At 39.7% G+C, this 14033-nt stretch overlaps 1 protein-coding gene across 1 annotated transcript in view; it reads right to left on the bottom strand.

Annotated features, from left to right (window-relative positions):
* Positions 1-14033, bottom strand: part of IGF2R (insulin like growth factor 2 receptor) — a 209529-nt gene that overhangs the window by 144332 nt on the left and 51164 nt on the right. The window contains exons 2-3 of the mRNA XM_073672755.1: positions 7945-8087; positions 2922-3037 (exon numbers count right to left, since the gene is read on the bottom strand). Of these exons, the coding sequence (XP_073528856.1) occupies positions 2922-3037; positions 7945-8087 (259 nt within the window). The remainder of the gene's footprint in view (positions 1-2921; positions 3038-7944; positions 8088-14033) is intronic.

Here is a 14033-nt window from a genome sequence, read left to right on the forward strand (position 1 = left end):
AGGGTTCGGAAGGGAAGGAGCGCCATTTGACTTTTTGATTGTAAAATTTGCTTGAATAATTAGAGGAAGCCATGCTGCGTTTGGAGAGTGATGTGCCTAAACAGTGGAAACCCCCCACAAGTGACACCATTTTGGAAACTAGACCCCTCAAGGATTTATCAAAGCGTATAGTGAACATTTTGAACTCAGAGGTACGACACACTATTTGATAACATTAGGTCATCATATTGAATAAGTTGTCATTAGTCTTGAGTGCAAGTGCTCGCTACTTGAGTTTGCATCGGGTACTCAGGTATGCACCATGAATCGCACGTGCTCGAGTCACCGCCCGCATGTTTCACGGTTATTAGACACCCAAAAAAAAAAAAAACATGGGGGGGATTGCTCGTGCATGGCAGGCAATCCCCGCGAGTTTTTTTTGGCAGCGAAGCATATGGGGCGGAGAGTCGAGCATGTCACTTGAGCACCCGTGATACTCAGAGCATACTCGAGCACCCGATGCAAACTCAAGTAGCGAGCACTTGCGCTCAACACTAGTCGCCATATAGTCATCTTTTCTTTTTTTACTTTTGAAAAAAATTCCAACCCTAACCCTAGCTCAACCCTAGAGTTTATTTTTTACGCCGTTACTCGTGCGGTATAAGTGATTAGACTGCTTTATTCTTCAGGTCGGTGCAATTACAGATTCATATCGGGTTCTTATGATTGACAGCTGTCACACACTAAAAGACGCATTTTTTGTAAAATCTAGTTTTTGCATCGCCATATTTTGAGAGCTATAATTTTTCATATTTTGGCCGAAAGAGTCATGTGACGGCTTGTTTTTTGCAGGATGAGTTGACGTTTTTATTGGTGCCATTTTCGGGCACATGACATTTTTTGTTCGCTTTCTATTTAGATTTTTGGGAGGCAGAATAAACAAAAACCAACAATTTTATGCTGTACCGCGTGTGGTAAAATTGATAAGGTAGCTTTATTCTTCGGGTAAGTTTACAGCGGTACCAAACTTATATCGTTTTTCTATGTTTTGCCGCTTTTACACAATTAAAGCTATTTTATAAAAAAAAATATTTTTTGCATCGCTTTATTCTGAGAGCTATAACTTTTATTTTTCGGCTGATGCAACTGTATGGCGGCTTGTTTTTTGCGGGACAAGATGACGCTTTCAGCGGTACCATTTTTATTTATATTCGTCTTTTTGATCTCGTGTTATTCCATTTTTTGTTTGGCGGTATGATGATAACTAAAAAACAAAGCAAAAAAACAATGCTTTATTTTTTTTTTACAGTGTTCACTCAAGGGGTTAACTAGTGGGACAGTTTTATAGGTCAGGTCGTTCCGGACGCGGCGATACCAAATGTGTGTACTTTTATGGTTTTGTTTTTTTTCATAATAATATTTATTGATGGGTACATTATATTTTTATTTTTTTGGATTATTTTTGTTGTTTTCTTCATTTTTTAACACTTTTTGGACTTTTATACTTTGTCCCACTATGGGACTTTCACTTTTTTTATTCTGATCGCCTGTATAGCATAGGGAAGGAGCACCATCACTGTGCTATACAGGCTGTCAGCGCTGTAGATGCAGAAGATACTTTGGTCATGCACTGCACATGACCAAAGTATCTTCCTGCTGTCTGGTGACCCTGATATCGGATCATAATGGCAACATCCGGGAAGCCGCGGCAGACAGCGTTGGACGCTGGCAGGAGAGGAGAGTATTGCGATCACCTCCCCTTGCCACTGCAATGCTGCAATCGACTTCGATCGCAGCATTGCGGGGGGGGTTAATGCGCCGGGAGTCAGCTGTGACAATCAACTGACACCCGGCGGTGATCGCGCACGCACAGCCTGTGTGCGGGCGCGATCACCATGACGTACTTTTCCGTACCTGGCTCTTAAGTCCCAGGGCGCAGGTACGTATTAGTACGTTTTGGGCTTTTAAGGGGTTAAGAAAGATTACATTTTATGATACGTTATGCACCTGATTTACTCCTATTATAATTGGATATTTGCTTACATGTGGGACACCCATAGGCTATATCACACGTTGCTTTTTTGTTGCTTTTTTTTCTGCAGCCAAAACTTGATGTCTTGGAAGTAAAAAAGCTGCAGACAGAAAGCAGGTTTTGCTGGCTTTTTTGCGACTTTTCTTGCTGCGTTTTTCAGGATCCCAAAGTTCAGCTTTGCTTCCACCGTGCAAGCATGAACAATACAAGGTGTTAGACCACCAATGCAAGATTCATGTGACACCATAAAACATTTTTTGGAAAAAAAAAGTCAGTTTTGATCAAATTATTTTGAGGAAAAAGTTTTTTTAGGTCTGAAAAAATAGTAACTATACTGAACAAAAAAGTTCATATGAGTTCATTTAAAAAAATACAACAGCGGAGAAGTGTGAGGACACCAAAACATTTTGGTTTAAACTTGGGGAAATCACAAAAATAAATGAATTTCACATCCTGCTATACCTACTTGTAGGATTGCTGCTTCCAATAGGTGGCGCTATAGAGTTGAAGTCCTCTTTTTATCTGAAGAGGCAATTTGCATATTGTTTACTAAAAACGCTGCAAAAATTGATCGCAACATTTTTTGCTGCGTTTTTGAACTTACTCATTGCTTTCTATGGGTGAAAAAACACTGCAAAAACGATCAAAGAATTAACATGTTGCAGTTTTCAAAAATGTAGCAGTTTTCCAATTCAGTAAGGGGAAAAAAAACAAACAAGAGTTTGAAAAAGAATTCGGAAATCTCATAGCTTTTGCTGGTACTGTAAAAAGTAGCTTTTCATTTGCATTAAAAAAAATGCAAACACGTGGGAACATAGCCATAACAGCATTTGAATATATCCAGTGAAAAAGTTCAGACAACAATTAGAAAAACAAAAAACGAGAAAACATGCACACGATAAACACTAACCAGTGACTTTCCGCATAGTAAGTTGATAATGCTTTGGATTTTATGGTCCGTTCCTGAACAGCTTTCGGTAGTATTGAACACAAGCACATTATCACTGAATTGAGCTGGTGAGGTCCCTGGAAAAAAAATAATATAGTATAAAAGTGCAAACGTGATACTATCTGTTCATAATAAAAAGGTCTACATCGGTCACTGGGTCAAGACACATACCCACATGTATATATACACATTGAACAAACATATAAACGCAACACTGTTGTTTCTTCTCCCGTTTTTCATGAGCTGAACTCTAAGATCTAACGCTTTTTCTATGTACACAAAATGCCTTTTTCTTGGAAATATTCACAAATTTGTGTAAAATCTGTGTTAGCGAGCTCTTCTCCTTTGCCGGGATAATCCATCCACCACACAGGTGTGGCAGATCCAGATGCTGATTAGACACATGATTATTGCACAGGTTGCCTTAGGCTGGCCACAATAAAAGGCCACTCTAAAATGTGCACTTTTATCACACCGCACAATGCCACAGATGTCGCAGGTTTGAGGAAGCGTGCAATTGTCATGCTGACTGTAGGGATGTCCACCAGAGCTGTTGCCCATGAGTTGAATATTCATTTCTTTACCATAAGCAGTCTGCAAAGGAGTTTCAAAGAATTTGGCAATACATTCCAACCGGCCTCACAACTGCAGACCACGTGTAACCACACAAGCCCAGGACCTCAACATCCAGCATCTTCACCTCCAAGATTGTCCGAGACCAGCCTCCCGGACAGCTGCTGCAAAACCAAAGAACTTCTACACAAACTGTCAGAAACCGTCTCAGGAAAGCTCATCTGCACGCTCGTCATCCTCATCAGGGTCTCCACCTGACTGCAGTTCATCATCCTAACCGACTTACGTGGGCAAATGCTCACATTCAACGGCATCTGGCACGTTGGAGAGGAGTTCTCTTCATGGATGAAGCCCGGTTTTCACTGTACAGGGCAGATGGCAAACACTGTATGGCATTGTATGGGTGAGCGGTTTACTGATGTCAAGATTGTGAATCAAGTTGCTCATGGTGGCAAGTTGCCCACGTGGGGTTAAGGTTTGGGCAGGTGTATATTATGGACAATGAGCACAGGTGCATTTTATTGACCTCGCTTTGAATGCAGAGAGATACTGTGACGAGATCCTGAGGCCCATTATTGTGCCATTCATCCACAACCATCACCCCATGTTGCAGCATGATACTGCACAGTCCCATGTTCCAAGGATCTGTATGCAATTCCAGGAAGCTGAAAAACATCCCAGATCTTGCATGGCATCATACTCCGCGGACATGTCACCCATTGATCATGTTTGGGATGCTCTGCTTCGGCGTATATGACAGGGTGTTCAAGTTCCTGCCAATATCCAGCAAATTCGCACAACCATCGAAGAGGAGTGGCCCAACATCCCACAGGCCACAATCACCTGATCAACCCTATGCCAAGGAGATGTGTTGCACTGCGTGAGGCAAATGATGACCACACCAGATACTGACTGGCTTTCTGACCCCCTCAGACCACCCCAATACTGTAAAACTGCACATTTTAGAGTGGCCTTTTATTGTGGCCAGCCTAAGGCACATCTGTGCAATAATCATGGGTCTAATCAGAATCTAGATATTCCAGACTTGTGAGGTGGATGGATTATCTCGGCAAAGGAGAAGTGCTCACTAACACAGATCTAGACAAATTTGTGACCAATATCTGAGAGAAAAAGACCTGATGTGTACATAGAAAAAGTCTTAGATCTTTGACTTCAACTCATTAAAAATGGGAGCAAAAACAAAATCAGAATATATATATATATATATATATATATATATATATATATATATATATATACATACATACATACATACACACACACACACACACACACACACACACACACACACACACACACACACACAGGATGGTCCAAAAGTAGGTGGACAAAAAGTGTAATAAGGTTATGAAGGGGGAGATTTATCAAACATGGTGTTAAGTGAAACTGGCTCAGTTGTCCTTAGCAACCAATCAGATTCCACTTTTCATCCTCACAGACTCTTTGGAAAATGAAAGGTGGAATCTGATTGGTTGCTAAGGGCAACTGAGCCAGTTTCACAGATCTAGTTTTCACAGATAGATCTCCCCCAAATCTGTTTTCTTTTCAGATAATTCAGATAACACATAATGGCAAATAATTTAAATACAGATCAAAGAAAATGGATTTTAACAAAGTATTGGAAATCTCAAAATGCTGAAACCATTAGAGCAAATTGGGTTGAAACATTTGGTACTCAAGCCCCAAAGAGACAAACCATTTACCGCATTCGTGACAAATTCAATGCAACTGGCTCAATCCTTAATGCTCCAATAACTGGTCGACCCAAAACCGTCTGTACAGAAGATGATAAACAAAAAAGTCCACCAGAAGAGCCTCTTTGGAATTGGGAATTTCACGAGCTTCTATCATGCAAATCCTGAAATCTATTGGGTGGAAAGCTTATCGTCCACATCTAATTCATGGTTTATTGGAGGATGATCCAGACAGGCGGCTGCAATTTAGTGTTTGATAAATCTCCCCCTTCAAAACCTTATTACACTTTCTGTCCACCTACTTTTTTTTGGACCACCCTGTATATATATATATATATATATATATATATATATATATATATATATATATATATATATATATATATATATATATATATATATATATATCCACATACATATATATACACACACACACACACATATACATACATACATACACACACAGTACAGACCAAAAGTTTGGGCACACCTTCTCATTTAAAGATTTTTCTATATTTTCATGACTATGAAAATTGTACATTCACACTGAAGGCATCAAAACTATGAATTAACACATGTGGAATTATATACTTAACAAAAAAGTGTGAAACAACTGAAAATATGTCTTATATTCTAGGTTCTTCAAAGTAGCCACCTTTTGCTTTGATGACTGCTTTGCACACTCTTGGCATTCTCTTGATGAGCTTCAAGAGGTAGTCACCGGAAATGGTTTTCACTTCACAGGTGTGCCCTGTCAGGTTTAATAAGTGGGATTTTTTGCCTTATAAATGGGGTTGGGACCACAAGTTGTGTTGTGCAGAAGTCAGGTGGATACACAGCTGATAGTACTACTGAATAGACTGTTAGAATTTGTATTATGGCAAGAAAAAAGCAGCCAAGTAAAGAAAAAAAGAGTGGCCAATCATTACTTTAAGAAATGAAGGTCAGTCAGTCTGAAAAATTGGGAAAACTTTGAAAGTGTCCCCAAGTGCAGTTGCAAAAACCATCAAGCGCTGCAAAGAAACTGGCTCACATGAGGACCGCCCCAGGAAAGGAAGACCAAGAGTCACCTCTGCTTCTGAGGATAAGTTTATCTGAGTCACCAGCCTCAGAAATAGCAGGTTAACAGCAGCTCAGATTAGAGACCAGATCAATGCCACACAGAGTTCTAGCTGCAGACACATCTCTTCAACAACTGTTAAGAGGAGACTTTGTGCAGCAGGCCTTCATGGTAAAATAGCTGCTAGGAAACCACTGCTAAGGACAGGCAACAAGCAGAAGAGACTTGTTTGGGCTAAAGAACACAAGGAATGGACATTAGACCAGTGGAAATCTGTACTTTGGTCTGATGAGTCCAAATTTGAGATCTTTGGATCCAACCACCGTGTCTTCGTGCGACGCAGAAAAGGTGAACGGATGGACTCTACATGCCTGGTTCCCACCGTGAAGCATGGAGGAGGAGGTGTGATGGTGTGGGGGTGCTTTGCTGGTGACACTGTTGGGGATTTATTCAAAATTGAAGGCATACTGAACCAGCATGGCTACCACAGCATCTTGCAGCAGCATGCTATTCCATCCGGTTTGCGTTTAGTTGGACCATCATTTATTTTTCAACAGGACAATGACCCCAAACACATCTCCAGGCTGTGTAAGGGCTATTTGACCAAGAAGGAGAGTGATGGGGTGCTACGCCAGATGACCTGGCCTACACAGTCACCAGACGTGAACCCAATCGAGATGGTTTGGGGTAAGCTGGACCGCAGACTGAAGGCAAAAGGGCCAACAAGTGCTAAGCATCTCTGGGAACTCCTTCAAGATTGTTGGAAGACCATTTCCGGTGACTACCTCTTGAAGCTCATCAAGAGAATGCCAAGAGTGTGCAAAGCAGTCATCAAAGCAAAAGGTGGCTACTTTGAAGAACCTAGAATATAAGACATATTTTCAGTTGTTTCACACTTTTTTGTTAAGTATATAATTCCACATGTGTTAATTCATAGTTTTGATGCCTTCAGTGTGAATGTACAATTTTCATAGTCATGAAAATACAGAAAAATCTTTAAATGAGAAGGTGTGTCCAAACTTTTGGTCTGTACTGTATATATATATATATATATATATATATATATATACATATACACACACATACATATACACGTATGTACTAGTTCAACAGAGGGCATATAGACACCCTTTCAATTTTGTTGAGAGCACATTAGGTGTGAATGCAGCCTTTATTATATGTACTTTCACAAACATATAAAGATTAATTATTTTGTGAGACCGTATTGAGCCATAATTATTTGGGAAAAAGGGTGCGGCACGAGTTCTGTTCAGAGCTACTAAAAGATTTTTTATAAAGGCAAAACATCTCCCCAACACCCATGAGATTTTCACTGCCATTTAAACTAGCCATGCACATTTGATAGCTGCTGGCTGAACGCTTGTTAGGCTGGCAGCTCTCTCACCCAAACAACCCATATATATGTGTTTGGTTAGACAAGCATTCATGTTTTCTCTTTGGGGAGAGCAGTTAAAGCTGCTGCCAGACAGTCCTGGCGGTAGCCTCTCTCTTGGAGAACTAAACAATTGCACTTAATTATGAAAATATTATTGTAATTCCATGTAACACTGGAGATGGGTAAGGTTGCCTGGCACTTGGGAAAACCTTTTCACATGTGATCACTTTTTTCACTTACCAACTAAGTGATGAAGGTTTTTCTTCACATCATGAGCACAAATGGCACCCGGAGTCCCCCCACAGTCCTCCGCTGGTAAGACACTACAGACACTAATTTTGTAGTGAACATTCGCCTCATCATCTAATGCTTCCCATGAATGCCTGTAATGAAAAAAAACAGGTTAAGATAAATATAACACAATATAATATACAAATTATTTATACTGTTTTTTAATTCATACACAGGGAACACTTTTGTACTAGACATGACCATTATTGCTCATGAACAGGAGATGGATCCATATAAATGTTAAAAACAAATAATTAAAGAAAAACATTATGCCTCCCAAAAACAAGATTAAAAAGGTGAGACAGGTGCTATAAGCCCTAAGGCCTCATGCACACAGTCATACTGCAGATCAGTGTTGAAAGGATCCTGATTAGTGAAGAGCGAGTATGTTTTGTTAACCCTTTCGCCGAGAATACTCAGGCGAGCACAGAGTATCTTCAGCGTGCTTGGTGTTATGTTTGAATCGCTCCCGTGTGAATGATTTGCGACTGTTTGACGGCTTTAGTACATGTGAGGAATGTGTAAGAAATTGACAGCTTTAATACATGTGAGGAATGTCTAACAGTCGCAAATCATTCACACGGGAGCGATTCAAACATATCACCGAGCAGCTGTAAATACTCTGTGCTTGCCTGAGGGTTGACAGAACATACTCGCTCATCACTAATCCTGATCATTCATAGAAATATATACGGCTTCCTTGTATTGATCTCTGATATGGAATTCTTCAGGACATTTTTTTTGGTAAAGGTGAGGCAAACATAACATGGCATTTACCGCAATCACTGGGCTGCCCAAATAAAGCATGGGCATGCTGGGACCACCAGAGAAAGTACGCAAACATAACATCGGGATGCCATAAGATTCAAGCTGGGGCGGTCAGCTTCAACTAAAAACCTTTAGTGTTCAAAACTGTGGTTATGTTTGCCAGAAATTGTTATTTTTTCAAATATGCTAATGAGGTGTTCAGTGCATTATGGGCGTGGCTGAAGTGTTAGGTGAAGATTCCTCTCCCCATCCATCTCCCTCCTCCAGAGTGGTCAATCAAAGAATATGCAAAGCAATGACTGAACTGCTTTGCCACACCAAGGGTGCACCAAGCACCTGATTAGCAGATTTGAGTACAGTACGGTCTGGAAAACAGTGACGGATTTGGACACTAAAAGGTATGATTTTTATTAGCACTATGTCCTTTACCAAGAGCTGAGCATAGGCTGAATTATCATTTTGTGCTGACCCACTTTCTTTAAACACATACAAATAAAGGTGACCTTTTCATTACTGTCCAGACGATTAGTTGATAATCATGACTATAGTTTACAAACAAAAAAAAAAAAATCTATTACTAGCATGTAAACCCAACTACTCTGAAAAGCTGTAGAACAAGTTTAAAAATGTCACATGTTTAGTTCAGTTGTTGAGGAATCCTGTGTGTTCATAGTGCAAGTGGCAGCTGCATTTTGGCAGGACTGAGGTCTCCTTGGTCGTATAACTTTTGGCAAGATTCCTTACAAAAAAAAAAAAAAAAACACAAATAGAACTAGTAATAAGTAGCAGTAAAGGTAACGAAAAGGTTTCTACAAGCCTCTGTGCACTTAAATAAATGTATCTGTATGCATGAGACAGGCCAACTGAGCAAAATTAGTTAGACAGCAGCAATAGGAGAAAAGCCATCCAATAGGAGTAAGCTGTGCTGGGGTCATCATAAAATTCTGCCCAGTGGTCCCTTTGCTTGCAGAGGCTGTTATTAAAGGGAATTTGTCAGCAGGTCTTTGCTATGTGATCTGAAAGCAGCATGAGGTAGGGGCTGAGACACTGATTTAAGCTTTGTGTCACTTATTAGGCTGTTTCAATACAATGAGTGTTACATCAGCAGACTAGCACTACAGGACTACAGCTCATGTGCATCCTGGTCTAACTCTGCCCCCTGCACTGATTAGCAGCTCACTGTCCATATACAATGTGCACAGAAAGCTAATTATGGGTGTGGGGGGCAGCAGCTTTCTGAGCTCTACTACAACTAAAAACTCTGATTGTATCACAACTGCTTCACCCAGTAACCTAAGTGATACATCACTGGAATCAGGGTCTCTTTCTCTATATCATGCTGCGCTCACATGAGGTAGCATATACCTGCCGACAGGTTCCCTAGAAGATAGCAGCTTGTTATCTGAAAGGACCACTTTAAATATGAGAATGTGACATGTGTAGAGTTTCTACATCCAAAACTTCTCATGTTTGTGGTGATTTGACTTAAAAGGTATTGTTTGAGTATGGGGAGAGGGTTTACTTAGGATGTATAGATTTTACCAAGTCGTAGTAAAAATGCATTGATTTGACAGCAATGTTCCAAACCACAATAAAAATGCAATGTTTTTCCAACATTTTCAAAGAAAATTCAGCAAAAGAAGCCTTGATTTTAAGGTGACGTTTGAAAACGGCTGCAAGACGTACACCCTGGTTACAACGTGTGAATGCTGCGCAAGAGCATTAGTGACCGACAGTCACAATATCTACGGACAGCTTACAATATTCTAGAAGAGACGTCTTACCTCCTCAGCCTACCGGGAAAACAAAGTCATGAAAAAGCAGAAACTAGGAATAGCCTGGAAGATTAACAACGCAATAGAAGGGTGAAAAAGAAATGCACAACATTCCCCTAATGACTGCAATTAGCACCAGCACCATGCTGCAAAAATAATTACCAGCAAACGTGACAGCAGCTGCTGTGGTTGTGAATAGGACGTTTAGCAGTGCATAGATTATAATACAGATTATATACCGGCTCCACATCTGCATACTGACTAATAACCAAGTCCTAGCCTAAGCAGAAAATACAACTCTGTACCAGATCCGGCCGGCTTATTACAGGGGTCTACCAGGATCCATTACTTGCTAAATTATTTTGCCCCTCACTCTCCACCTCCTCCAAAAAAAATAGTTCTATATTCAAAAGAAAAGTAATAATGGCATACATGTGAACCCTCTAAGCAGACGCCTGCTACACAGCGCTTATTCCTGCAGTTACCGCTCCATAGCTGTGCACTGTCTGTGCAGCAATTTGCACTACAGGTAATACAGTTTTCACTGCAGAAAACAAGGAGACCCAACTAGGTCTTATTTCAAGGCAACATAATAACCAGGATAAAGGAGAAGCCAGTTATTGACACATGAGGAACCCAACCCATAGCAAACAACATACTGGTGCCTCGGAGGGCGGCAGGGAGAAGAAGCCTTTAAATCTTTACAAGAGTGGAGCATGTCTCAGGCACAATTTATAGAGCATTTGTTGTATGCGATAAATACACTGATGCACGCAATGTTATTCCTGTCTATGCAATAAAATGGAGAAATCACTTTGTTGTTACAGCAATCTAATGTGTTAAAAAGAGGAGGCAAGAGTCTTATATGGCGATTCCATTAAGACTGGAGTAGGGCACATCAGTGTTAATGAAGTGCTCGCTGGAGTACACCGACTTGATTCATCACGCGGAGCGCACTGCTAAATAACTCAGGCAAGTCCGATTCCTAACGTGTGCAGTCGTCAGAAATGTACGCAAGCCAGGGGATGGAGTAATTACGCTACTTTAGAGGCGTATCTTATGATGAATTTGGTCGGCGGCCCTAACCAAGCCCCGTCCAGCTCATGCTGCGCTTATTTTAGCATAGTTGGCCGGAAATTATGTGTAAACTCCAAAAGTCACAATATTGTGCACAACTATGTGTTTCCTAAGTAACAATATCTGGTATAAATGTGCTCAAACTGGACATTCTTTGAATCTATACAAGAAAGAAGTTAAAGCACTAGTCATACAGTGAATTATCTGGACAACTAAAATCACAACGCACATTCGCGACTTAAAAAAAAACACAAAAACAGACTTCATAAAAGAAGCATATTACAAAGAATTTGGCGCAAATAAAAAAAAAAACAGGTGAAAAACAAGCATGAAAGTAATAATGTATCGGGCTCTCAATCTTTTCTCTGGACTGAACTATGTTAAAGGAGTGGTTCAAAAGTAATATTGATTTTAATCCTAAATATCTTTCTTGAAATAACCAAAATCACTTTTCTATTATGTTTTAAACAAACTGCATTATTTTATTTTTTTAATCTACTTATGTTTTGATGATATTTTGGCTGGGGTCCTCAAATGAATTGTCATCAGGGGGTAGAAGATGTGTTCACAGCCACAGCTTCTGTCCCCACCCTGAAATTAAGTGTTATTAAATTACATCTGTTTCAGGGGCTGAGCTAGTCCGTGCTCTACTGAGCATGTGTCAGATGTCAAATCCGATGTATGTTCAGTACAAGCTCCCTGAGTGATATTCCTTTCAATGCACAGTGACAGTGTGCTCTCTCGCCTGCTCAAATGAGAAGTGACAAGTCGACAAGAGAGCGCACTGTCAGTGCACATTGAAGAGAACGCAGCGAGCAGGAAAAGCAAAAAACAATCCTGCCCCTAAAACAGTCACTGTCACTAAGTCAATGTCACTGTGCAGTGAAAACAAGATCAGTGACAAGGGAGCTCGTACCAAGCATACATGGGAATTGACAACTGACGCATGCTCAGTACAGCAACGACTAGCCCAGTACCTGAAATGGAAGTCACTAATGATGCTTTGTTAAAGGGTAGGGACAAAGGCTGCGGCAGTGACGTCACGTTTAGGTATCCCAGCATGCACATCTCAAACGAAATGTCATCAAAATGTAAATAGATCTAAAAATAAATAAAGCAGTTGAGAATGGTAGGGATTTTTTTTTATTAAAGTAGATCACTGATTAGATTAATACAATAAAGACGTTTAGGATTAAAATCAATATTTTCGGACCAACCCTTTAAGAGCATATAAATAAGCAGATCATACATATTTTATACATGCACAGCTTGTTCCCCCATCTACTGGCACAACATTCAGTACATTTGTTACTCGCACTCAATCTTTATTTGCCGAAGTTTCATTTTTAAAAACAATTAAATAATTTTTATTTCTACACTTTGGATCTATTAGACAGTTATAAGCAACACCTAGATTTTCCTTTCAAGCTGTTTTTTCTATATTACATCCTATTGTACTTCCAATACTTATACGCTAAAAGGGGTTGTCCACTACTTTATCATTGATAACCTACAGTACTGACCAAAAGTTTGGACACACTTTCTCATTTAAAGATTTTTCTGTATTTTCATGACTATGAAAATTGTACATTCACACTGAAGGCATCAAAACTATGAATTAACACATGTGGAATTATATACTTAACAAAAAAGTGTGAAAAAACTGAAAATATGTCTTATATTCTAGGTTCTTCAAAGTAGCCACCTTTTGCTTTGATGACTGCTTTGCACACTCTTGGCATTCTCTTGATGAGCTTCAAGAGGTAGTCACCGGAAATGGTTTTCACTTCACAGGTGTGCCCTGTCAGGTTTAATAAGTGGGATTTCTTGCCTTATACAATACACATGTGCACAGATGGGAGCGGATAACAACGAGAGCCATTTAGTCTCCTCATTATACAAAAGGCAAATTCTAATGCCTGAAGGAACAAACTAGATGTATTCATTTCCCAACTTACATTTTTAGTAAGTTTCTTAAAAATATTATTATAGTTTGTCTTAGTCCTAAAGGAACTAGTTGACTGGTAGAAAGCAGATAAGGTCAAAGATGATCTTCAGAAGGTGAAAGACCGTGTAGTATTAAGTATCCATGAGAAAGAAGAGTCTTCACAAAAAGATTGTGAGAAATATGCAAACGCTTTGATTAGGAGATGGCTAAATCATAACAGAAATAAAACTACGCATGTCGTTTTGTTAAAAAAAACAAAACATGAATTACTTCAGACCACAAAAGTAGCTACAGAGTATTAAATAATAAAAAAAAAAAAAAAAAAAAAAAAGCGCTTTTAAGAAATGAAGAAACCATGGCTTTTTCACAAAGGGTGGTGCAAATATTAGATCAGTTTGGGGAGCAGCAAGAGTCTTGTTCTTTGCCTAATAAGCCAATACTTTTTGGACAGCTTGTGAGAAAGCCCTCTG

The sequence above is a fragment of the Phyllobates terribilis genome, unplaced genomic scaffold (assembly GCF_046119375.1).
Source record: "Phyllobates terribilis strain yellow unplaced genomic scaffold, ASM4611937v1 Scaffold_3__8_contigs__length_932513732, whole genome shotgun sequence".
NCBI classification, from domain to species: Eukaryota; Metazoa; Chordata; class Amphibia; order Anura; family Dendrobatidae; genus Phyllobates; species Phyllobates terribilis.